General features: G+C 48.5%; 1 protein-coding gene and 1 long non-coding RNA gene across 2 annotated transcripts in view; one reads left to right on the forward strand and one right to left on the reverse strand.

Moving 5' to 3' along the window:
- LOC138497984 (uncharacterized) overlaps positions 1-24,200 on the reverse strand; it is a 613,371-nt gene that overhangs the window by 569,563 nt on the left and 19,608 nt on the right. The window lies entirely within an intron of this gene.
- Positions 1-24,200, forward strand: part of LOC138497983 (1-phosphatidylinositol 4,5-bisphosphate phosphodiesterase gamma-1-like) — a 738,955-nt gene that overhangs the window by 531,389 nt on the left and 183,366 nt on the right. The window contains exons 16-17 of the mRNA XM_069621756.1: positions 1,817-1,924; positions 3,685-3,872. Of these exons, the coding sequence (XP_069477857.1) occupies positions 1,817-1,924; positions 3,685-3,872 (296 nt within the window). The remainder of the gene's footprint in view (positions 1-1,816; positions 1,925-3,684; positions 3,873-24,200) is intronic.

Genomic DNA, 24,200 nt, shown 5'->3' on the forward strand with positions numbered 1-24,200 from the left:
TGGCATGGGACATGTGCTACTCCTACTGAGCGCATCCCGGCCATGCCTTTGCCCTTATGGGTGAGGACTGGGCCAGGGACCCCCCAGACCTGGTGTGGCGGGGGCCACCGCTACACCAGGAGCTTTTTTTTTAATAAATGTTTTTTTAATTGTTTTAAATAATTGGGGTCAAAAGGAAGCCCCCGCGGTTGCTGCAACCCCCAAATGACATCCCTGGAATACAGCTACCCTCACGACAATTTGGCCTGGCTGCACACATACTACCTGTCTCACATACCCTGCACATACAGCTACCCACCAGGAAAGATGCAGCCTAGCTGTACACATGCAGAGTGCACACACCCACTATTTACTGCTCTGACTATCTCCACTGACATGGACTCCGGTCTCTGAGGGCGTTCAACCTACAGCATGATGAGACCATACCAATGGTTAAAGGCACTGTACAAATGAACATAGCATAACATACATCAACCACATATTTTTACAGAACTCAGGCTGGTTATATTTTTCCAAGTTTCCTCCTTGAGCATCCTTCAACACTTTGTGACGGCCGCCAGTGGCCCAGAATACAAGCAATTCAATGATTCCTAATAGAACTTAGGACTTGTATACACACACACTCATATTGAAAAGTGTATCACTTTTTTTCAGGCTGATATATATGTCCTAAAGGCACTCAATGAGTAAAGAGATTGTGGGAATTTAAGGTGTGAATAGAGTCAGACTGAAGACAGTGGCACATGGCAGAGCATATCCACCAAAGTAGTACAATCATCCTCACTCTATCGGCCAGGGTGCATCAACTCTGCTCATGGGGTGAGATGGTAGTCCTGACCCTGCAGTCACTCATTCCCAGACCTTTCTGCAGAGAAACTCAACAAGATTGTGTGAAATGGACATCCGTCCACTGGGATCTGAACAGAGGTGAGCTCCACACAGTGCTCACCAGCCTCGGAATCAGTGGCTAACAGTGACTTTTTACCACTACATAACCCGATCAGTTTTCAACTACCATCCATCCTATTGGTGCTATTTTCTGTTTTGGGCTACAACTCCCATTAGCTATCTCCAGCATATTCAATAGTGAGGAATCATGGGAGTTGTAGTCCAAAACATCTGAAAAGGCACAGATCGCAGACCCTTTTTAGCAGGCCGGGTTCAGTATGAGGGACTTTGAGAATGATACTTTGTCAATCCCTGCTTCAGGTACACACTTAAAATAACTCAGCAAAAATTAAGAACACTGACAATGCAGAGGTAACAGTAACTTTTAATGTAAATAACTAAGCTAAAAAAAGAAGATCACACAACTTGAATATTTGCTTAAAAACTAAATACAGCGAAACAAAGAAAAGAAAAACACTTATGGCATGGAGTAGTGTGGTGGACAGAGGTGGTTAGGAAGAGTGCTTGAGCATGCTGGGGTCATACATTTAATACCTTTTTTAGTATGTTCATTTAAAATATATTCGTTTTCACTGTTTAAATTACTTTCAATGTAAAGTTGGTTATTTGTACTGCTTCGTTTTCAGTGTAGGTTATTACTCCTGGTATATTGTATTTTACCATAGACACATGCACACATATGTTACCTTCAGCAGTTGGCATCCAGAAAGAAACCCTGTGGGAAGCACTTCTGCTCTCAGCAGGAAGTGACGTTTTCTTTTCCATGCGCGATTTCCTGCGGATGTGAAAGGTAACCATTGGGTACAATAAAGATGGTAATACTCCCTCTACAATGTAAAGTAAAATATGGAACCAATCCTAGCCCGTGTTATTAGGCTACCCTAATGGTGCAACTCTCCATCCACAGACCTGGAGCCCTCATTACTTTGTCCTGACGAGCAACAAGATCTACTACTCGGAGGAAACGTCTCGCTGCCAGTCCAATGAGGATGAAGAGGAAGTAGAACCAAAAGAGGTAGGTCTAAGACAAAAGAGCCGTGGCATGCCGGAAGTGAGATGGTTGGTTATAAAGTATGAGGTCCAAGGGTTTATGGGAATGGGAGATGAAAATTATTCCCAAGAGTGAGAAGGGATGAGGGATAGGGTGTTGCCCATGAGCTAATTGACAAGGGATGCAGTGATGCTCCAAGGCGGACCTTGTATGAGGGTGATCTGATATCCTAAGGCTGACATGGAATGAGGGGTTTGGTAATGACGCCCAAGGCTGGTAAGGATGAGGGATGTGGTGATGCACCAAGACTGACATGGGGTGAGGGATGTGGTGATAATGTTAAAGGTATGCGTGGATGATATTCTAAGGCTGGCATGCGCCCGGGATGCGGTGATGATGCCAAGGGCTGATAACGACTAGGAGGTGTGGATGAGGGAGTGGTGATGTCATAAGGCTGACTGACATGGGATGAGGGGTGTGGTCATGATGCCCAAAGGCTGATAAGGATGACGGATGTGGTGATGCCCCAAAGTTGACATGAGGCGAGGGATGCAGTGATGATGCCCCAAGGTGGACATGGGGCAAGGGAGGTGGTGATGCTCCAAGGCTGACATGGGGCGATGGATGTGGTGGTGATGATGCTAATGGCTGATAAGGGATGATGGCGGTGTAGTGATGTTCCAAGACTAACATTGGATGAGGGTGTGTTGATGTCCTCAGGCCCGCATTGGATGAGGATGTTGTGATGTCATCAGGATGACTGCCATGGGATTAGGGGCGTGGTAATGATGCCCAGATGATGATGATGAGGGATGTGGTGATGCCCCAAGGTTCACATGGGGCAAGGGATGTGGTGATGATGACCAAAGGCTAATAAGGGGTGAGAGATGTGGTGATACCCCAAGGTTCACATGGGGCAAGGGATGTGGTGATGATGACCAAAGGCTAATAAGGGGTGAGAGATGTGGTGATGCCCCAAGGTTCACATGGGGCAAGGGATGTGGTGATGATGACCAAAGGCTAATAAGGGGTGAGAGATGTGGTGATGCACCAAGGCTGACATGGGGTGAGAGATGTGTCGATGCTTCCCAAAGGCTGACATGGGATGAGGGATGAGAAGATGATATTCAAGGGGCTAGCGAATGGGGAAAGGTGCATTGTTGTGCTAGTGCGTGCAATGAGGGATGGGAAATGGGGGTGCGTGTGCTTGACTGAATATTTTTTGATTGCGGCAAAATGACCGCAATTTATCTGCTGAGGGCCCAATTTAAACGCACATGCAATTTTTTTATTTTCTTTTATCCCCTTCCTCAATTTATAATGAAGCGGGCGACACCTCAGCACCCTCCAGAATTGCAAAATATCAAACATGGGGATCGGGGGACATCCCCGCAACCCCTGCTCTCCAGGGTTGTTATTTTGCAATATATGTAAATGAAATTGGTGATTAGTCAATTGTTTTAGGTCAAATTGGCTAATACCGGGAAATGGTCCATTGGTGTGCCAATGCAGGCAGCAGAGACTGGGGAGAAGACTGATATGTATGTCAATGTAGGATGGTGGGATGGTAAAGGTCAATCTAGGTGAATGTGCACACTAGAGCCAATGGGAACAGGCCTATTGCTTTGCTACTGCAGGGTATGGATATGGGAAAAGGGCAATACGGTGGCAGTGCAAACTGGACGGTACGCAAATTAGCACTGGTCGCAAAGAATTCCCACCTCAAACCAGACTTAAACACGTTGTGTATAGGCGCTGGATAAATAAACGTTTGTGTTTTTCAGGAGTTCAACAACAACGAGCTTCACTTTAGCGAGAAGTGGTTCCACGGGAAGCTGGGCGGGGGCCGGGACGGGCGCCAGATCGCGGAGAAGCTGCTGCACGATTACTGCACAGAGACGGGCGGGAAGGATGGCACCTTCCTAGTGCGTGAGAGTGAGACCTTTGTGGGAGACTATACCCTGTCCTTTTGGTACGTGTTCTTATGTGAAGCAGTTTTATAATGTTATGCATGCCACCAAGGTGACCTCAGAGCACAACGATTTCCTACATTTTATGAAACTCTAAGGTAAAGATTGTTTTTTCAGTGCTACACAGACAAGTTGCAGATTTTCATGCATTTTATTGGACTTTGGGAATTGTATGCCAGCCAGGAAGCCTTAGTTGCTGCATTGGAATCACTGAAGACCCCCAACGCTACTTCAAGGCTGCAAAACACTGTCCAGTTTCCCAATTATCTATTTTCAAACCTCTCACTTCAATACTTTTAATAAAACATCAGTAATGTTAGGAAACTAGCAAGGCCCACCTTGCGACTGCTTGCACCTAACTTAATGGTTGCATGTGAAAATCTGTTTTTTCTCCTTTTTTCTGTTAAATGCCACTCTCAGAATGTGTGCTGTTTCCAACCCCTTGTGTCCCATACTTCCAGGAGTGTTTATGGCCTTTTAGATAAGAAAGCAATTCCAGGGCCACCACATTCCATTCATTCTGTCCCTCCAGCCAATGAAATGTTCTTTTTTTTCGTTTTGAGAATGATCTGTGCTGTGGGTTTCCTTTACATGCCATTTCACCCTGCAACATCTGATGAAGGGGTCTGTGGGACTTTGTGAGCTAATGTTCTATTCCGTCTCTGTACAGATTTTTCAGTTAGTCCAATAAAAGGTATCAAAATCTGCAACTTGTCTGATTTTAAAACTGAACTAACACAGCGTCTAACTTTTCTTTGCACTACTCGAAATGGTTGGGGCTTCAGTATTGTACTAAACAGTCAATGGTACTGGATCTCAGTAATGGTATGGGAAATTAATTAGATCCCTAAGTCACTGTAAAAGCAACCCCGTACTGACCTACACCCATAGGTCGAGTGATGCACCCCTTTTGCTCTACATTTGCGAACTTTGGTCTCCGCTAAGTGTCTTCTCTTTCCCACAAGGCCTTGTTTGTCATGTTCAAGAACACACTTGGTCTGCATCAGAGATCAGTGAGCTGCTTTCAAAGTACTTTGGGTGTTCTCTGGGTCCGTTCTTTGGGTCTTTTTTTAGGCTTTCAGATTTGAATCGTTCATTGATTTATTTCTCCCTAGTCTGGATTTTTAGTGTGATACGCATCTCCTTTGTGTAGCCTCAGATCTACTCGTGGTTGGACATCCTTGTACCCGATGTACAGGGATGTGTCGGAGCCAGTACTGGGCACATGACCATACAAGCTCATAAAGAACAGGTTTGATTGTTCTCTAGCACAATAGAGACATATTTTTAATAAGTAAGGCCCCATCGTCCATGTCCGGAATTAGATATACGTTTCCTAGAATATTGGCGTTGATGTTAAGTTGGCTCTGGGTCACAACTTGATTTATTTCTGCCTTGAAGGTGAGAAATCTGTCAAAAGGACATTGAAATATTTCTGCAATTTCAGTGCTAGTTGCTGGATCTGTGTTTCTCCATATGATCCGACTGGCAATTGGGAAAACTCTTCACTTCCCCTCGGATCAGTCCCCTTCGGTGCTGCTTCTGTTCCTCTTGCAACCAAATCATTTATTTATCCATATCCGTACCTATTGGTGTATAATTACTTGTTATTAATCGTATAGGGGGCGATGTATGCAATTGTTTCACAGGTCCCGGACTTAGGGGCTCAATAGCCTGAACAAATTCTTGAAGAAAAAATAGGGTTTTATATGAAAATTAGTTTCTTGCCTAATATTTCCTTACAACTGAATGACCTGAGCTATTTGTTGTAGTGTTAAGGTGTGAACTGAGTGCACATGAAAGGTGTCAGAGCGCACTGGTGCCTGAACTCATCGAGCTACCTGACTCTGTTAAACACTGTTCATACTCTCTGTACAAGCAACACAGGAGAGCGATTGTGAGATTGGATACAGGATAATGAAGATTTTTTAAAAAATAATTTGGTTTTAATTAGAGTTCTTGTAAATCACAGAGCAGACTCATGCAGACATCAGAGCACTGTACATCAGTGGCCGCACAATTAGCAGGGAAAATATATAGAATTAAATAGATAGGTTATGTGAGAAACCTAAGGATATTCTCACTTGTAAAACCCCTGGATCCTCTTCTCAGGTCCCCAGGGAAAGGTCATAATGCCCTTGCTCTTGGATCCCAATCCTGGGGGTGGAGAAGCGAGGGAGGATCACCTGGGTGGAGGGTCCTCGGAGATTGGGAGTGGGGTGCCCTTATGCAAGACATGGTAACCCCCTTTCCCTAATTGTGATAAAACTAAACCTCCCCCAACCTTTATGTGGTATTGTAAGACCTCTCCTCATTTCCCCACATTTAACATCTGAAAGTACTGGGACAAAGAACAGTAGACTAGGAGTGATGAACACTACACCTTTATTTCCCCACTTAGGTACTGAGACAAAGAAGATGGCTACAAATTATGGTGAGGGTTAGGACAGGGTGTGTTTTCCTTAGGGACAGGTACGTTGAGTTGGGTTATCCTCCCCACCCAAACAACCCCCCCGCCTCCCCCTCCACTCCGTTTGAGTGTTCTAGAAAACTGTTCTTTCATTTACAGAACCTTTTGAGTCACTTTTTCCTACAAACCGTTGTTTTTGTGATACCACATTCATCCTGTTAACAGTTAAAAGGATTTCAACGGTTTGTCCATGTTGTTTCATTTTTACACTAGCTTACCCTGTTTGTTGTTACATTGCCTTCGCGCAACTGTCCCAGTTGCTGGGTTAGATTAATTCTAATATAATAAGAGGAAGGACACCCTACCTCTTATCACTTGTTTACAGAACCTTAGGTGTTCTCTTTCTCATCACCACCCCCCCTCCTTCCCCTTCCCCACCCTCTCCCTTTCTTCACGTGGCCAAATGGCTGACGGCCATTTTCTCGCCTTTGCCGAGGAACTAGTCGATGGGATTCTAGCAAACCCCTCACTACTAGGACTTGACCTCACCCCACAGAATATCAGCAACAATGATGAATGGAATGAGATCGAAATTCTAAGAAAGAAAATCATTTGCACAGAACTTCATGGAGCCCTTATGACTGAGTACCTTAGGGCACACGCAGCACCTAACGGTCTCATAATTTGAATAGAACCACGCATCTTTTGGGACAATCTGAAATTCAGAAAAGACTGGTCCTTCATCGCCAATAAATGTCCACGAGACTGGCTGGTACTCATTATCAACACCGCCAAAACAGTTACAGATGATCTACTACGAGAACTGAACGAAAAAAGCGAGGCCTTAATAAACAAAATTAGCCCTGGACATCTACACAGCAAAACTCAGCCTCCTAGAAACCACTCTGAAAGAGTTCAAGGACAACAACCTCAGCAGAAAGATTACTAAGCTTAAAAAAGATCTTACAGCCTTCACCCATGTGAAAGTGTACCCATATGTAGGTGAGGATTATTTCACACTAGAGGCAAAACAATCCAGACGGGACGCGGCCCAGTTACGTTTCCAGAACCTCCAACAAGGTGTTAGGCAGAAACCTGTGCAGCTCCCTTTGGGAACACTGCAAAAGTTTTAGGACTACAGGTGTTAGCAGTAAACCCACTTGGTAGCAGTCTGTACCACCCAGATTTACCTGGTAGCTGTGGCTGAGCAGTCAGACTTCCCTCAAGAAGAGTTAGGCAGTATGTAAAGTATACACAATAGGCACTCAGATACAACAATACAAGCAAACACTGACCAGAGCTTTGGTATCAAAGTATATAATTATTTATTTAAAAACACACTGTTTGAAACACCCCAGCACTCTAATCGTAAAATACTCTAAACACAGTTACTATTATAATATATACAATCCTTGTTCCTTATCAGATAAGTCTTAGTTAACACCACTTATTTCCATACAGAGGTGAGTGCTTGACTATAGATGGCACTCCAACAAGTTCATGAAGAAGGGAGGGAAAAAAACAGAATATGGGAAGGTAGACCACTCTAAGCTTTAGGAACACTATTAGCAAGGCAGAAGAGCAAAAGTCACTTGTGAGCCAAAGTCCATAGGCTGGGCCCACTCTTAGAGAGAGCAGAGCACAAATGCGCCCAAGATCACACAGTTACCCTAGGCTTAGAAAGTCTTGCAGAGAGTTCGAAAGGAGTTTAGAGAGGCTCAGAAAAGTTTAGCCAGGGTGTCCCAGGCTAACCCAGGTTCGAAAGCTGGGGGCTAAATCTACCCCGTACAGTCGGTGGCAAGGGAAGCCGGGCGGGACACGGTACCTTAAGTGGGAAGGATCCTCCAGCGGTGGCAGTTGTTCCTGGCAGTGGGTGCAAGTCTCGTCGTCGTCCAGGGGAAGAGAAGATCTCGACTTGGAGGAAAGATGAAGGTTGTTGCATAGCCAGGGAAGAAACCAGCCGTGGAGTTTTCCGGTTAAAGGTATTACCCTTTAATTCGCGGTCGTGGTAAAACGTGGTATCCCGGTTGCCGGGGTGCTTGGCACAGGCAAGGCGGCCACGAGATACGTCGGGAAGGTGAAAAGACGGCGAAATTGGTTATCCCCATCAGTCAAAGGAAGAAGACCCTCTGGCGGGAGATCTCCTCTGTCGTTGGGAAAAGTGGTGAGACGGTCCAGCAGGACTCCACCGGTGGCGTCGTCGTGGCAGGTCGGCTCAGCTTCTCCCTCGTCGGATTCTTAGGTCCTGTGGCGACTTCTGAAGTTCCAGTCCCCAAAGCCCTGCTTTTATGCAGAAAACCCCCATTCACTCAGCCTAGCTGTCACTCAAACATGCTAAGTGGTGAGCCGGCCGGCTCACCACTTGGGCCAATCAGGATGGAGTGCGACTTGAGTTGCCTAGGCAACTCAGTCCAGGGTGCCTAAATCCCCCTCCACACCTCCTAAGTACCCCAGACAGAGTGGCACCACTTTGGAGGGCCTCTGTGGAGAAGCCCGCCAAAATGTGGAACAAAGGGCTCGACTTGGGTTGGAGTCACAGAAGAGAACACAAACGCCATTTTAGAACCGAGTTTTGGCAAAAAACACCAACCAGAGAATTAATATTAATTAAATAAACCGGCGGTATGTTCGAGGCTTTCGTAATTAAATAAAGATAGTAGCCTCGAACAATGGGAAAATCCCATAGAGAAATATTCGCGGTTGAATATAAAAAGTAGTATCCACTGCCACCAGCCAAAACTCGATCAGGGGGGACGGAGACGTGCCCCCTCGACTAACAGACCCTGGGGCAATCGAATTGCCCCAGCCAGTACGTCCACAATATCATGGTTTGTACTGGTTCTGTTCAGAATGTAAGACTAGTAAAGTCAATGGTGACTTTACAGACCCTGGGAGACAGTAGTCAGTCCCAGGGTATGGAGTCTATACTGGGGAGTCACTATGACACCCCTGTGTTACTGCACTGAGGGTGCTGTGTAACACACATCACAAAACACATGAAGCCCTATGGAGTAAAAGACCCCATAGCCCATTAAACACATCTAGAGTCAAAGGAACACACTCAAATCATGTCCAAGAGTGAGGGTAAAAGAGTCTCACTCTTGGCAGGAGAAAAAAATAAACCCCAAAAATCCAGCAAAGCTGCTGGGGGATTCACTAGGTTAGAAAATTCAGCCTAAACAGAGAATTCTCCCTAACACAAGGTAACATCAACAGTTCCTGGAATAGTTCAAGCAGCAACTCTAGTAACAGCTCGGGCAACACCAACTGGCAGAAGAGATGAGTGCAATTCAGTGGTCCTAACCAAGGCACCCCTCCTGCGGTTCCTTTTTTAGGCCAATGCGGGAGAGTCCAGAACCAGGCACGATGGCAGAACCACCCGCAACCAACAGTGGTCACCCGCAGCAGAGGACAAGGAACCATACCAGCACTCCTCCCTCATTAATTGTCAATCAGTCAGCACATCTCCTGACAAAAGCAGAACAAAAGATTCTACAAAAGGGACTTTATTTCATCCCCACAGCACGGTACAACCTCTTCCAAACACGGGTCGAATGCACACAACTGATGCGCAAAATAAGACTGAAACAATACTATGCAAACGAGCCAATTGAGAAGAAGGATGCAACGGGCCTTCACCCTCCATCACAGTTCTTTCCTCCACATTGTACAAATACTCCAGAATCAGTAACTTTTGAACAAGCACTACTAAAAAAGATCTCAGAATTCGAAACCAGCATTCCATTCATTAACAACAATTGCACCAAACTCCAACTCGATGCATTGACTAATCTTTCAAAAAATTCAGCTATCACCATCAAACCAGCTGACAAGAGAGGAGCTATTGTCATCATGGACACCGCAAACTACATCACCATGGTCAACAACCTCCTGAGCGACAATATAAACTACCATATTCTCCGAACAGACCCTACATCATCCATCCAGGACATCATATCTCCCATCATCCATGAGGCCGAGGTTGAGGGATATATCAGTGCCCACGAGGCAGCCTTTCTATCTCCACCCTACCCTCGTATTCCGGCAATGTACGCCCTACCTAAAATCCATAAGGGCATTGTTCCCCCACCTAGGCGACCAATTGTGTCTGGAATCGGCTCCATCCTGGAACCCCTATCCCAGTTTGTAGACTTTTTCATCAAGGATCAGATTCTTAAAATGACCAGTTACATCAAAGACTCCACCAACATGCTGATCCTCCTCGACACTCTCCAATACAACCCAGAAGAAGAATGATTAGTGACAATAGACATAGAGTCACTCTATACCCGGATTCCTCAACAAGAGACACTAGAAATGCTGAACAGTCTACTCCACTCAGGCATCGACCTGCATGGAGTACCACCGGATTTCATTAATCAACTAGCAGAAATTGCACTAACTAGAAACTACTTCCTGTTTGAAAACACCTTTTATCAACAAACTTCAGGCACTGCGATGGGGGCAACCTTTGCCCCCAGTCTCGCTAACCTCTATGTCGACCTCTTTGAACAGAAACACATCTACCCCAACACCAACCCATACCTTACCAGCTTGGCCGTATGGCGACGATATATTGATGACATTTTTGTGATCTTCAAAGGGACGGAACAAGAACTAGTAGCATTCCACGCTTGGCTCAATTCACTCAACCCCCATCTACAGGTCACTTTGGACAAAGACAAGCACAACACACATTTCCTGACCTAGCCATCTCGGCCGAGGATGGGAAATTGGTTTCATGTGGCTACAAGTAAAGTACATACAGCAACTCCCTCCTCTGCTACTCCAGTTACCACCCAAAAGCACTGCGAGATAACCTCCCATTCGGACAGTTCTTGCGATATCAGAGGTTGTGTACCCAGACTCCAGCTTACACTTCACAATCCAGACTCCTGCAAAAACAGCTGGCAGACAGGGGCTACCGCCAAAGGATTATCAAAGACACCTACAAAAGAGCCAGGAACATCCCCAGGTCTGTCACCTTGCAGCAGAATACCAAACAAGACAACACCACAGGGCTCACAGCAGTATTTAGCTATTCGCCCCTTCTGAACAAAAAAAAGAGAGAGGTGAAGAGGCTATGGCCGATCCTGAACACAGGTAATACCGACATACCCGTCCCACGGTTCGCCCTTAAAAGACGATCCAATGTAAGAGACAAAATAGTCAAAACCCTGATACTGAACACACCCGCAACAGGACCGATTCAACGGACCCTCTGGAATACATCACCTGCCATAGGCCATGCCCCCTGTAGCAACTGCTCAATGTGTGGCCAGACAACAAGAACCACTGAGATAGATATAGGATGGCAGACCCCGTGGAGACAGACCACATTTACGAACTGCAACTCCAAGGGAGTCATCTACATGATCACATGCCCATGCAACCTTAGATACATAGGCATGACGATGAGGGCAGTCCGCACACACATGATTGAACATCGCTCTTGCATACGCACCAACAAGCTGACAGCCCCCCTAGTACTACACTTTACAGCTGAAGGACACACTGCAGATACCTTCAAATGGACCATCATAGAGAGAATCACACCGCCTGTCAGAGGGGGCAACTTCAACAACATCCTCTTCAGACGAGAACAGCAATGGATTTTCAGACTGAACACATGTTCGAATTGCCTCAATGAAAGCATCCAGTGGCACGACGTAGCCATGCTCACCTAGGCCCTTCCAGGGCTCTCCACATTTTTTGCCTTGTATTTTTGGCTCCCATCTGTTGGGACGCACAGGTTTTTTGGCTCAAATCCTGTTGGCCTTGACTCTTTGGCTCCCACTTTTTGGCTTGGCCTTTAGCGAAGTACCATTGGCTAAGCACCTTGATTTAAGGTACCGGGTCTACCACCCACCCCTCGGATATTTCCCCCAACAAGCCAGCTCGGCCTCTTCGATTTTGAGGGGCTTTCCCCTGCGGGCCCCAGCTGGTGAGTTGTCCACTTTTTGGACACCACCACTGGAGGTGTTCTCCCCCCTTTTTTGCCTCCCTTCCTCGTTCCCCCGTATTTCCCCCCTCCCTTCTCACCCTCCCTCCTTTTCATGCTGAGCATCAATTTGTTTCACTACTTTGACCCCCGCTGAGGTTCGACACTGGCACCTTCTCCGGGCAGCCTGATACAGTTTCCAGGCTTTTGTACAGCATCAGCTGTTCCGGACGTGCTCTCTCGTTGTTTCGAGAGGCGGTTGGGCGCACTAAGCAGCCCACAGCACACACCGCTCCCCACGGGCGTTGCCCTGACGGCGGCCCACGTCATTTCGACGCGAACAATGCATGCATTACTCGCTTGTTTCTTTAGGCGATCGGGCACTTTTCTCATCATATGCGATTTGGAGCAGTACAACGCTCCCGAGCACCTGGAGACTTCGATGGTGCTCCTGCAAGCCGCTTCCAGCAGGTATGGATCAGGACTTTTGCAGCCCTAAGCTGTGTTTTCCCCCAGCCTCACACATTTTTCTGAAGACACATTCTTGTGTTTACATTAATTTTTCTTTAACAGTGTTGCCTGCCATCACCAGACCAGAGTTCCTCCTCCACTGCTTGTAAAGGTACAGAGGTATTTGTTTCTAATATTTTCCCACCCTCAGCATGTTGTCACAAGGGAGTGGGGACCCAGCACCTCCCCTTTCCAGCCCATCCCACCCCACCCCCACCCCCGATGATGAGTAACCTTGCACCGGTGTTCAGGCACCTTTAATCTCCTGTACTGTATGACCATTAGGTTTGGTCACTTTAAAATCTCTCTCACTCATTTCGAGTGGATAGACTTCCCTTCCATTGTAAGGCCAGTCCTCTGTGCCTAGGCCCCCCTAATTAGCTCTTGTTTTCTCCATGCCCCCTTCTGTATCCCTGCAGGAGACGCCCGATCCAGTTCAGCCACTCTGAACTTTCTGATTTGGTCCCAAGATGGAATCACGGTCCTGACGAAGATGTCTTCATCCACACTTGTCATTGAAACCGGTCGACCCCAGAGGTCATGAGGGCTCTCATGACCCATTACAAATATCCCCAATAAGAGGAATAGGATATTGCTACAATTGCTCTCACGCACACTTATGGTGAAAGTGTGTAATTTTATAAGAGCCTCTTTTACACCCCAGGGCCCCATGGCCCTTTTACTTTTACCTGTTCCCAGGCTTGTCCAATTTCTGAACTGCTAGTAGTTCCACCTCATGCGACCTATGGGCAAGAATGAAAGATTGACACAGGAGAAGGAATACATACAGTTGACCTGCCCCCAGGTCTTTCCAATTACATCCAGCTAGCCACAGAATCTAATCCACAGTTCTGGACTTTGCTGAACAAAAACGAAATTGGATCTGCCTACAATATTGAAGATTGTCTACAAGATTAAAGATTGAATAAAAATCTTAGCTCTTTGTGCGTTGGGTGGTGCTTTTATTGAATACGTAGGTCACCAGTATAGAATACTAGGGCTAGCCCTTCCTTCTATTTCTGTTAGACAGGCGCCAGCACACACGCTACCTAGAGACAGGCACTCCCACTAAGGACAGGGTGTGTTTTCCTTAGGGACAGGTACGTTGAGTTGGGTTATCCTCCCCACCCAAACAACCCCCCCCCGCTTCCCGCTCCACTCCGTTTGAGTGTTCTAGAAAATTGTTCTTTCATTTACAGAACCTTTTGAGTCACTTTTTCCTACAAAACCGTTGTTTTTGTGATACCACGTTCATCCTGTTAATGGTTAAAAGGATTTTAACGGTTTGTCCATGTTGTTTCATTTTTACACTAGCTTACCCTGTTTGTTGTTACATTGCCTTCGCGCAACTGTCCCAGTTGCTGGGTTAGATTAATTCTAATATGATAAGAGGAAGGACACCCTACCTCTTATCACTTGTTTACAGAACCTTAGGTGTTCTCTTTCTCATCACCACCCCCCTCCTTCCCCTTCCCCACCCTCTCCCTTTCTTCACGTGGCCAAATGGCTGACGGCCATTTTCTCGCCTTTGCCGAGGAACTAGTCGTTGGGATTCTAGCAAACCCCTCACTACTAGGACTTGACCTCACCCCACAGAATATCAGCAACAATGATGAATGGAATGAGATCGAAATTCTAAGAAAGAAAATCATTCGCACAGAACTTCATGGAGCCCTTATGACTGAGTACCTTAGGGCACACGCAGCACCTAACGGTCTCATAATTCGAATAGAACCACGTATCTTTATGGACAATCTGAAATTCAGAAAAGACTGGTCCTTCATCGCCAATAAATGTGCACAAGACTGGCTGGTACTCATTATCAACACCGCCAAAACAGTTACAGATGATCTACTACGAGAACTGAACGAAAAAAGCGAGGCCTTAAAAACCAAAATAGCCCTTGACATCTACAAAGCAAAACTCAGCCTCCTAGAAACCACTCTGAAAGAGTTCAAGGACAACAACCTCAGAAGAAAGATTACTAAGCTTAAAAAAGATCTTACAGCATTCACCCATGTGAAAGTGTACCCATATGTAGGTGAGGATTATTTCACAGAAGAGGCAAAACAATCCAGACGGGACGCGGCCCAGTTACATTTCCAGAACCTCCAACGAGGTAACATCAACCGTTCTTGGAATAGTTCAAGCAGCAACTCTAGTAACAGCTCGGGCAACACCAACTGGCAGAAGAGACAAGTGCAATTCAGTGGTCCTAACCAAGGCACCCCTCCTGCGGTTCCTTTTTTAGGCCAAGGCGGGAGAGGCCAGAACCGTGTACGATAGCAGAACCACCCGCAACCAACGGTGGTCACCCGCAGCAGAGGACAAGGAACTATACCAGCACTCCTCCCTCATTAATTGTCAATCAGTCAGCACATCTCCTGACAAAAGCAGAACAAGAGATTCTATAAAAGGGACTTTCTTTCATCCACACAGCACAGTACGACCCCTTCCAAACATGGGTCGAATGCACACAACTGATGCGCAAAATAAGACTGAAATAATACTTTGCAAACGAGACAATTGAGAAGAAGGATGCGACGGGCCTACGCCCCCCATCACAGTTCTTTCCTCCACATTGTACAAATACTGCGGAATCAGTAACTTTCGAACAAGCACTACTAAAAAAGATCTCAGAATTCGAAACCAGCATTCCATTCCTTAACAACAATTGCACCAAACTCCAACTGCATTGACTAATCATTCAAAAAATTCAGCTATCACCATCAAACCAGCTGACAAAGCGGGAGCTATTGTCATCATGGACACCGCAAACTCCATCACCATGGTCAACAACCTCCTGCGCAACAATATAAGCTACCATATTCTCCAAACAGACCCTACATCATCCATCCAGGACATCATATCTCCCATCATCCATGAGGCCGAGGCTGAGGGATATATCAGCGCCCGCGAGGCAGCCTTTCTATCCCCACCCTACCCTCTTATTCCGGCAATGTACGCCCTACCTAAAATCCATAAGGGCATTGTTCCCCCACCTGGGCGACTAATTGTGTCTGGAATCGGCTCCATCCTGGAACCCCTATCCCAGTTTTTAGACTTTTTCATCAAGGATCAGATTCCTAAAATGACCAGTTACATCAAAGACTCCACCAACATGCTGATCCTCCTCGACACTCTCCGATACAACCCAGAAGAAGAATGTTTTTTTTTTAAACAATTTTTATTATTTCAAACAAACAACACCCCAAACATTACAACCATTTCGGACGTTCATAATCAATTATAAGACGTTACATCATATAATGCTCTCCTCCGTCCTCCCCCCTCCCTCCCCAATAACTCGAGCCGTCTTATCCGTGCCATCCACCTGAGCCGCTTCAGGTGTCTCAGTTGTCGTCAACTCATCCCAGTCTTCCGTTTCGTGTTTGACCTGGTGGGGGTTTGCCATTGAAGTCACCAATTGTCTCCAGGCTATCAGGGGGCCCACCTCTTCCTCCCCCCCTTTAGTGACTGCTTCATACCAGGCCGCAGTTTCTGCTTCAGCCCATTTCAGGAGGTCTGCCCACCACATCTCCACTCTAGGCCGGTGGGTTGCTTTCCAGCACATTGTAATTCTGTGCTTGGCCAAGACATAAGCCAGGTCTTTCATCTTGCTAATATGTTTTAAATTACGTGGCCTAGGGAAGCTCCCAAGCATACATGCCCAAGCAGACCCCACGTCATGCACCACTCCCCGGCTGGCCATTTGTGTCTTCAGTTCTACCCAGAATCTCTTCACTTCTGGGCAAGCCCAGAACATATGCAACAGCCCAGCCTCCTCCTCCCCGCACCTGGGGCATTTCTGTATAGCTGAGCCACCAAACCTGGCTATTCTGCCGGGGGTCAAATAAGCTCTGTGGGTGACATATAGCTGGATCTGCTGGAGTCTTGCATTCCGGGACACCTTCTTATGGTACCTTTGAGCTCTATCCCATTGTCTGTCCGTCATGGGCTCCCCCACCTCCTCCTCCCAGTCTAGCCTCAATTGGAGCAGCTCCTTCCCCGCCTTCACATTCAAGAGCTCATATATCCGAGATATTTCGTGGCCGAGACATCGTACATCATTTCTATGGTGGCATCAGGTTCTTCTGCAAGTACTGTTTCGGGCCATCTTTCCCTCACCTGTTTCATAATCCTGGAGTAAGTGATATTGGCCTTTGTGCACCCCTGTCTCCTCCAATAACCTCTGAAATTCCACTGCCTCCCCCTCCTACCATATGTCTCCCTGGGTAGCCAGGCCTGCCGGTTCCCAATATCTGCGGACCCCTTTAATCAGTTGGGAGTCTCCCCCACATAACGCCACCAACGGGACCTGCTGAGAGAGCGAGTCCAGGTCACCCACAGTTCTCCATGCCCTGCGCCAGACCTCCCAGCCCAGCACCAACAGTCTCCCCATCTCCGCCACTTTCGTTTTGTGCAGCCACACTGTCTCTTTTAGGAAGTATGGGGCAGGATCCCCCTGCAAAAGCCTGGCTTCCGCAGATTCCTCTTCGGACAACCACCTAGCTACATATAGTAGCTGTCCCGCCAAGTAATACAATTCAAAATTCGCCAGATTTATGCCCCCCTTATCACACGGCCTCTGTAGTTTCCAAAGGGCCACCCTATTCCTGGAATTGTGCCATATGAAGCCCCTGCACAGGCTATGAAGTCTGACAAAGAACCGTTTGGGGATGAGGTACGGGACATTTACAAAAAAGTGTAGCAGTGTGGGCAAAACCACCATCTTGAGCAGTGCTGCTCTCCCCATCATGGCAAGGGGCAAAATGGACCAAAACACCATACTATTTTTAATACCTTCAACTGCTTTCTCTGTGTTATGTTTGTGCTCTACCTCTATCTTATGGTATATGTTTATGCCCATATATCGAAACGTCTCGGTTTGCCTGGGTATCTGCAGGACGGGCAGTTTTTCTAGTGGAATACTTTTGTATCTCCCCAGGGGCAACACGCTGGACTTCCCGGGGTTTACCGATATGCCCGAGAGGGCGGCATAGAGATCCATCACCTCCAGCACATATTGCAGGTTCTCTTCTGGGAAGCGCAGATATAGGAGCATGTCATCTGCATACAGTGATATCAAGTGTGTGTTTTCCTGTCGTTCGAATCCCCACCTCACCGTATTGTTGCCTAAGGCAAATTGCCAACGGCTCCAATGCAAGAATATATAGCATGGGTGACCAGGGGCATCCCTGTCTGGTCCCTCTACTGAGTCGCCACTTGTCTGAGATTATAGTGCCTGTTTTGACAGTCCTCTAACTCTCTTTCTGTTTCTTGCAATTCCCGTTCTATGCCCCCTTGGAGCCCCTTAGATTTTGATATGGCTACCCCCCGCACCACCACTTTGAATGCCTCCCATACTGTATCCAGAGACCGTACGCTGCCGGTATTAATGTCGAAATATTCCGTGATGGCCTCTCTCAGGTCCTCTCGGTATCCCGGGTCCTGTAAGGCCTCAGCTCTGAGCCTCCACGTCGGGATTCGCGCCCTAGGGGGGTGGTGCCGCCACTCCAAGACCAAAGGTGAGTGGTCCGAAAGTACCCTGGCTTTATATCCTGCACCCACCATTTCTCCTGCTATCTCGGCGGCGGCGAACACATAATCCAGCCTAGTATGCAGGTCCTGTGGTGCTGCGTAATGCGAGTATTGCCTGTCTGTTGGGTGCAACCGTCTCCACACATCCTCCAGTCTGAGGTCTGTCAACAGTGTCCCCAACGCTTTAGCTGCTGGCGTGGATTTTGCCAGCTTGCTATCTGATCTGTCTGTCCCGGGGTTCAGGGTGCAATTGAAATCACCTCCCCACAATATCGCGCCGCCTAATAAGGGGGCTAATTTTACTATATAAAGACCTGAAGTAAGCTGCGGTATCATGGTTAGGGGCATATAAGTTTATGATGTTCACTTCTCTGTTCTCCAGGAGTCCCTCCACCACCACCATTCTACCTTCCGGGTCTGTCGTCGACCGGAGCGCTGAAACGGCACATGTGGTGCTACCCATGTGACCACCCCTCTTGCGTATGCCGAGTATGTGGCTCCCGTGACACTGCCCTTCCATTTTCTCCTAACCACCTCCAGTTTCTCTTTGGTGGGGTGGGTTTCCTGTAGCAAGGCTATATCAATTCTCATCCTCTTTAGGTACATCATTACTTTATTACGTTTCAGGTAACTATTGAGGCCCCGCACATTCCAGGTCACAACTCTAAGGTTACCCGATTCCATTGACTTGGTGCCCTCCCTCTCCCCTCTGCTTCCCATGTCGTTCCCGATGACTCATTTTCTGGCTCGCTTCCTTCCCAACCCCAACAACTGCCCCCTTCCCCCTTTCCCCAACCATACCCCACTGTACACAACTCTTTCCCTCCCCCCTCCCTACCCAACCCCAACAAATGCCCAGCTCCATCCCTGGATCTCAGGCCCACCCGCGTCTGGTCCTTCCTCGGAGCTCCAAGGACTGGGACCCCGCGGGGCGTCACCGGACTACTAGTGACCTAACTAAGCGTAATGCTATGGGGGTTTAAGGGTTGTCTCCCACGAGCTCCCGCTTATAAAAATAGGATTATTCAGTTCAAACGGATCTGGCAAGCATGTACTTTCCAAGCAGCACATTCCCTGTGAGCCTTATTTAATGCTATATTCTAGTCCCAGTGTCTTGCGCTCTGTCACCAAGGGTGCCACAGCCGCATGTTACTTATCTTCTTCGGCTCCAGTCTGGATACCCGATTCTTGGGGGTGGCTCTGCATGTCTAGCCACTCCATGGCGTTCTCTGGCGTTTCAAAAAACAGAGTTTTGTTCTTGTGGAACACCTTCAGTTTGGCCGGGTAAAGCAGCATATATCTATAGCCTGTTTCCCTCAATCTTCTTTTCACTGCTCCGTAGTTCATTCTGCTGCGTTGCACCTGCAAGGTGTAGTCTGGGTATGCAGTAATTGTCGCTGGCCCCCTTTCGATGGTTTCACCCTTTCGGAAAAATTCAAGTATTTTTTCCCGATCCCGGTAGTTCAGGATCTTCGCAATCAATGGCCTGGGAGAGGTTCCCGGGGGCGCTTTCTCGTCAAAGCCCTGTGCGCCCTTTCCACTGCAAACCTCTGGGTCAGTACCCCTCCGGTTATTTCCTGCAGTAACATGGTTTCTACGTATTCCGTTAGATTAGGCCCTTCCGTTCCTTCTGGCAATCCAGCGATGCAGATGTTATTGCGTCTAGCACGTCCTTCTGCTTCTTCAGCTCTGTTTTCTAGGTTGCCCACTCACTGCACAAGAGCATGGAGATCCGATCTGTGTGCGGCGCATTCCGTCGTGTTCGGGGACATCTCCTTTTCCAAGTTTCCAGTGCGCTCCACAAGTGTTCTCACATCTTGTCTTACTAAGTTCACATCTTCCTGGACCGCTCCGACCTTAAGGTCCATTGCCACTTTCAGTTCGTTCATAGCCAGGCCCAATTTAGTCTCCCAAGCAACTTTCAGGTCCACAATTGCAGCCAGCACCTCCTGGATTGTGCCCAGAGCTTCCTCCATCACAGTGGTAGTTTTGTCCTTATTTCTGGCCCCCTCTGCCCCTGGAGATGTCTTGGCATAGGCGTCCAGCGTGGGCTGCTTGCTCTTCGGTGTTACAGTTTTATTAGACATTGTGCTACGCCAACTAGGTGTGGGCCCGCGCAGCAACCTCTTGTATGCAGGTCTACGTAGTGTCGGACTATCCTGATATTTAGGGCCCGCTTGGACCGTGTTGAGGATATATGCCTACTGCCTGCTGCGCTCCTGGAGTGGGTTGTGTCCTCCCATGTGCCTGCTCCAGCTCAGTATTATTCCGCAGGCCCACGCCGTGTTTCCCTCAGTTACTGGTGCCAGGCGTTCCGCTTGGTGTTAATGTGGCTCTACTGGCTTATGTGCTGCCACTACGTGTGTCTGTAAGATGCCTCTGCAAGTGATCACTCCTTACCGGGACCCAGTCGTGGTAGTCCGTTGATCTGCCGTCTTTTGCTGGGGCTCCAGCACCAGGTGGTTGTGTCTGGTGGGTACTGGCGGGCCGAGCATTCAGGCGCCACCCTGCATTATGCACACGGTCCCTCCGGCCCCGGTGTACCTCACTTCTGTCCCCGAGCCTGGGCACCCGGGCATCCTCTCCCCAGCCTGCGCTTTGTCCGGTTGTTGCAGGCGTTATGTCCAGGTCGGGGCTGTTTCCCACACTTATGTCTTGGACTAGGTGTGCGTTCCTGCGCTCTGACTGGGTGCTTCGCTGCGGGCCAGCTGGGTACGTCCCTCAGGGCGCTCCCGTTGTTCAAAAGATCCAGGGGAGCTCTCCCCTCCAGGCCCCCCCGTGCCTCCACTGTCCGGCTTCCAGGTGTAATAAGTTTGCACACCGCCAATCTTGGCTTCTATTTCGTTCATCTGCTGTAGATCCCTTCGCGGCTGTGCGGGGAGGGCTCCGGCACCCTCCCGATGAAGATCCGGATCTCTGGGCCGGTCGGCGTCTTCCGTTGCATCCAGCCCTCCCGGGCTCAGACACTTCGGGGGTCTCCGCTCCACCAGGAGCCCCCAGGTCTAACAGCTGGGCTCTGGGCGCACAGCACCAGCTGTTTCGCCCCCCGCGCACGATGGCATCAGCGCATCCGGGGGCGTACTGCTCCAGCCCTGCACAGCATCCCGCGGTCCGGGTTAGCGGAGATCGCTTGTCTCTCCCGTGCACGTTGCAGGCTTCGGCGTCCGGTCCTCGGTCCTGCAGGCCCGCCCTCCGGTCAGGTCTGCTAGTCTGCTCTTGGGCTGGGCATCGCTCGATCTGTACGGCCGCAGCAGGCTCTATCACAGCCGCACCAGCCTATGTTCCTGGCACGGCGCTGCGGTCAGTTGCTGGCTCTTTGTTCTCTGTCCACCATCTTGCCAGTTACTTAGTCGCGGGCACTCGTCTTCTCATCCGTGGCCGTAACTTCCCGTTCCCGCTACCGCACGGGCCCTCTTGCCGCTCAGATTGTGCACCCAATATTCATACACCACTGAAGATGCTACTGGCTTGCATTGACCACTGGAAACTGCGTGTTTTCCTGCGGATCGATGTCGGACCTTTGGGAGCTCCTCACGAGCTACGCCCCTCCAGAGGAAGAATGGTTAGTGACAATAGACATAGAGTCACTCTATACCCGGATTCCTCAACAAGAGACACTAGAAATGCTGAACAGTCTACTCCACTCAGGCATCGAACTGCATGGAGTACCACCGGATTTCATTCATCTACTGGCAGAAATTGCACTAACTAGAAACTACTTCCTGTTTGAAAACACCTTTTATCAACAAACTTCAGGCACTGGGATGGGGGCAACCTTTGCCCCCAGTCTCGCTAACCTCTATGTCGACCTCTTTGAACAGAAACACATCTACCCCAACACCAACCCGTAACCTTACCAGCTTGGCCGTATGGCGACGATATATTGACATTTTTGTGATCTTCAAAGGGACGGAACCAGAACTAGTAGCATTCCACGCTTGGCTCAATTCACTCAACCCCCATCTACAGTTCACTTTGGACAAAGACAAGCACAACACACATTTCCTTGACCTAGCCATCTCGGCCGAGGGTGGAAAATTGGTTTCATGTGTCTACAAGAAAAGTACAGCAACTCCCTCCTCTGCTACTCCAGTTACCACCCAATAGCACTGCGAGATAACCTCCCATTCAGAAAGTTCTTGCGATATCGGAGGTTGTGTACCCAGACTCCAGCTTACACTACACAATCCAGACTCCTGCAAAAACAGCTGGCAGACAGAGGCTACCCCCAAAGGATTATCAAAGACACCTACAAAAGAGCCAGGAACATCCCCAGGTCTGTCACCTTGCAGCAGAATACCAAACAAGACAACACCACAGGGCTCACAGCAGTATTTAGCTATTCGCCCCTTCTGAATAAAATAAAGAAAGAGGTGAAGAGACTATGGCCGATCCTGAACATAGGTAATACCGACATACCCGTCCCACGGTTTGCCCTTAAAAGACGATCCAATGTAAGAGACAAAATAGTCAAACCCTGACACTGAACACACCCACACAGGACCAATCCAACGGACCCTCTGGAATACATCACCTGCCATAGACCATGCCCCCTGTGGCCAGACAGCAAGAACCGCTGAGATAGATATAGGATGGCAGACCCTGTGGAGACAGACCACATTTACGAACTGCAACTCCAAGGGAGTCATCTACATGATCACATGCCCGTGCAACCTTAGATACATAGGCATGACGATGAGGGCAGTCCGCACACGCATGATTGAACATCGCTCTTGCATACGCACCAACAAGCTGACAGCCCCCCTAGTACAACACTTTACAGCTGAAGGACACACTGCAGATACCTTCAAATGGACCATCATAGAGAGAATCACACCGCCTGTCAGAGGGGGCAACTTCAACAACATCCTCTTCAGACGAGAACAGCAATGGATTTTCAGACTGAACACATGTTCGAATGGCCTCAATGAAAACATCCAGTGGCACGACCTAGCCGTGCTCACCTAGGCCCTTCCAGGGCTCTCCACGTTTTTTGCCTTGTATTTTTGGCTCCCATCTGTTGGGACTCACCAGTTTTTTGGCTCAAATCCTGTTGCCATTGACTCTTTGGCTCCCACTTTTTTGCTTGGCCTTTAGCGAAGTACCATTGGCTAAGCACCTTGATTTAAGGTACCGGTCTACCACCCACCCCTCGGATGTTTCCCCCAACATGCCAGCTTGGCCTCTTCGATTTTGAGGGGCTTTCCCCTGCGGGCCCCAGCTGATGAGTTGTCCACTTTTTGGACACCACCACTGGAGGTGATCTCCCCCCTTTTTTGCCTCCCTTCCTCGTTTCCCCGTATTTCCCCCCTCCCCCCTCCTTTTCATGCTGAGCATCAATTTGTTTCACTACTTTGACCCCCGCTGGGGCCCCCCTGAGGTTCGACACTGGCACCTTCTCCGGACAGCCTGTTACAGTTTCCAGGCTTTTGTACAGCATCAGCTGTTCCGGACGCGCTCTCTCGTTGTTTCGAGAGGCGTTTGGGCGCACTAAGCAGCCCACAGCGCACACCGCTCCCAACAGGCGTTGCCTTGACGGCCGCCCCCGTCATTTCGACACAAACAACTCACGCGTTGCTCGCTTGTTTCTTTAGGCGATCGGACACTTTTCCCGATCGTACGCGATTTGGAGCAGGGCAACGCTCCTGAGCACCTGGAGACTTTGATGGTGCTCCTGCAAGCTGCTTCCAGCAGGTATGGATCAGGACTTTTGCTGCCCTAATCTGTGTTTTCCCCCAGCCTCACAAATTTTTCTGAAGACACATTCTTGTGTTTACATTCATTTTTCTTTAACAGTGTTGCCTGCCATCACCAGACCAGAGTTCCTCCTCCACTGCTTGCAAAGGTACAGAGGTATTTGTTTCTAATATTTTCCCACCCTCAGCATGTTGTCACAAGGGAGTGGGGACCCAGCACCTCCCCTTTCCA

Source organism: Ambystoma mexicanum, chromosome 5q, assembly GCF_040938575.1.
Source record: "Ambystoma mexicanum isolate Mex_15411 chromosome 5q, UKY_AmexF1_1, whole genome shotgun sequence".
NCBI lineage: Eukaryota > Metazoa > Chordata > Amphibia > Caudata > Ambystomatidae > Ambystoma > Ambystoma mexicanum.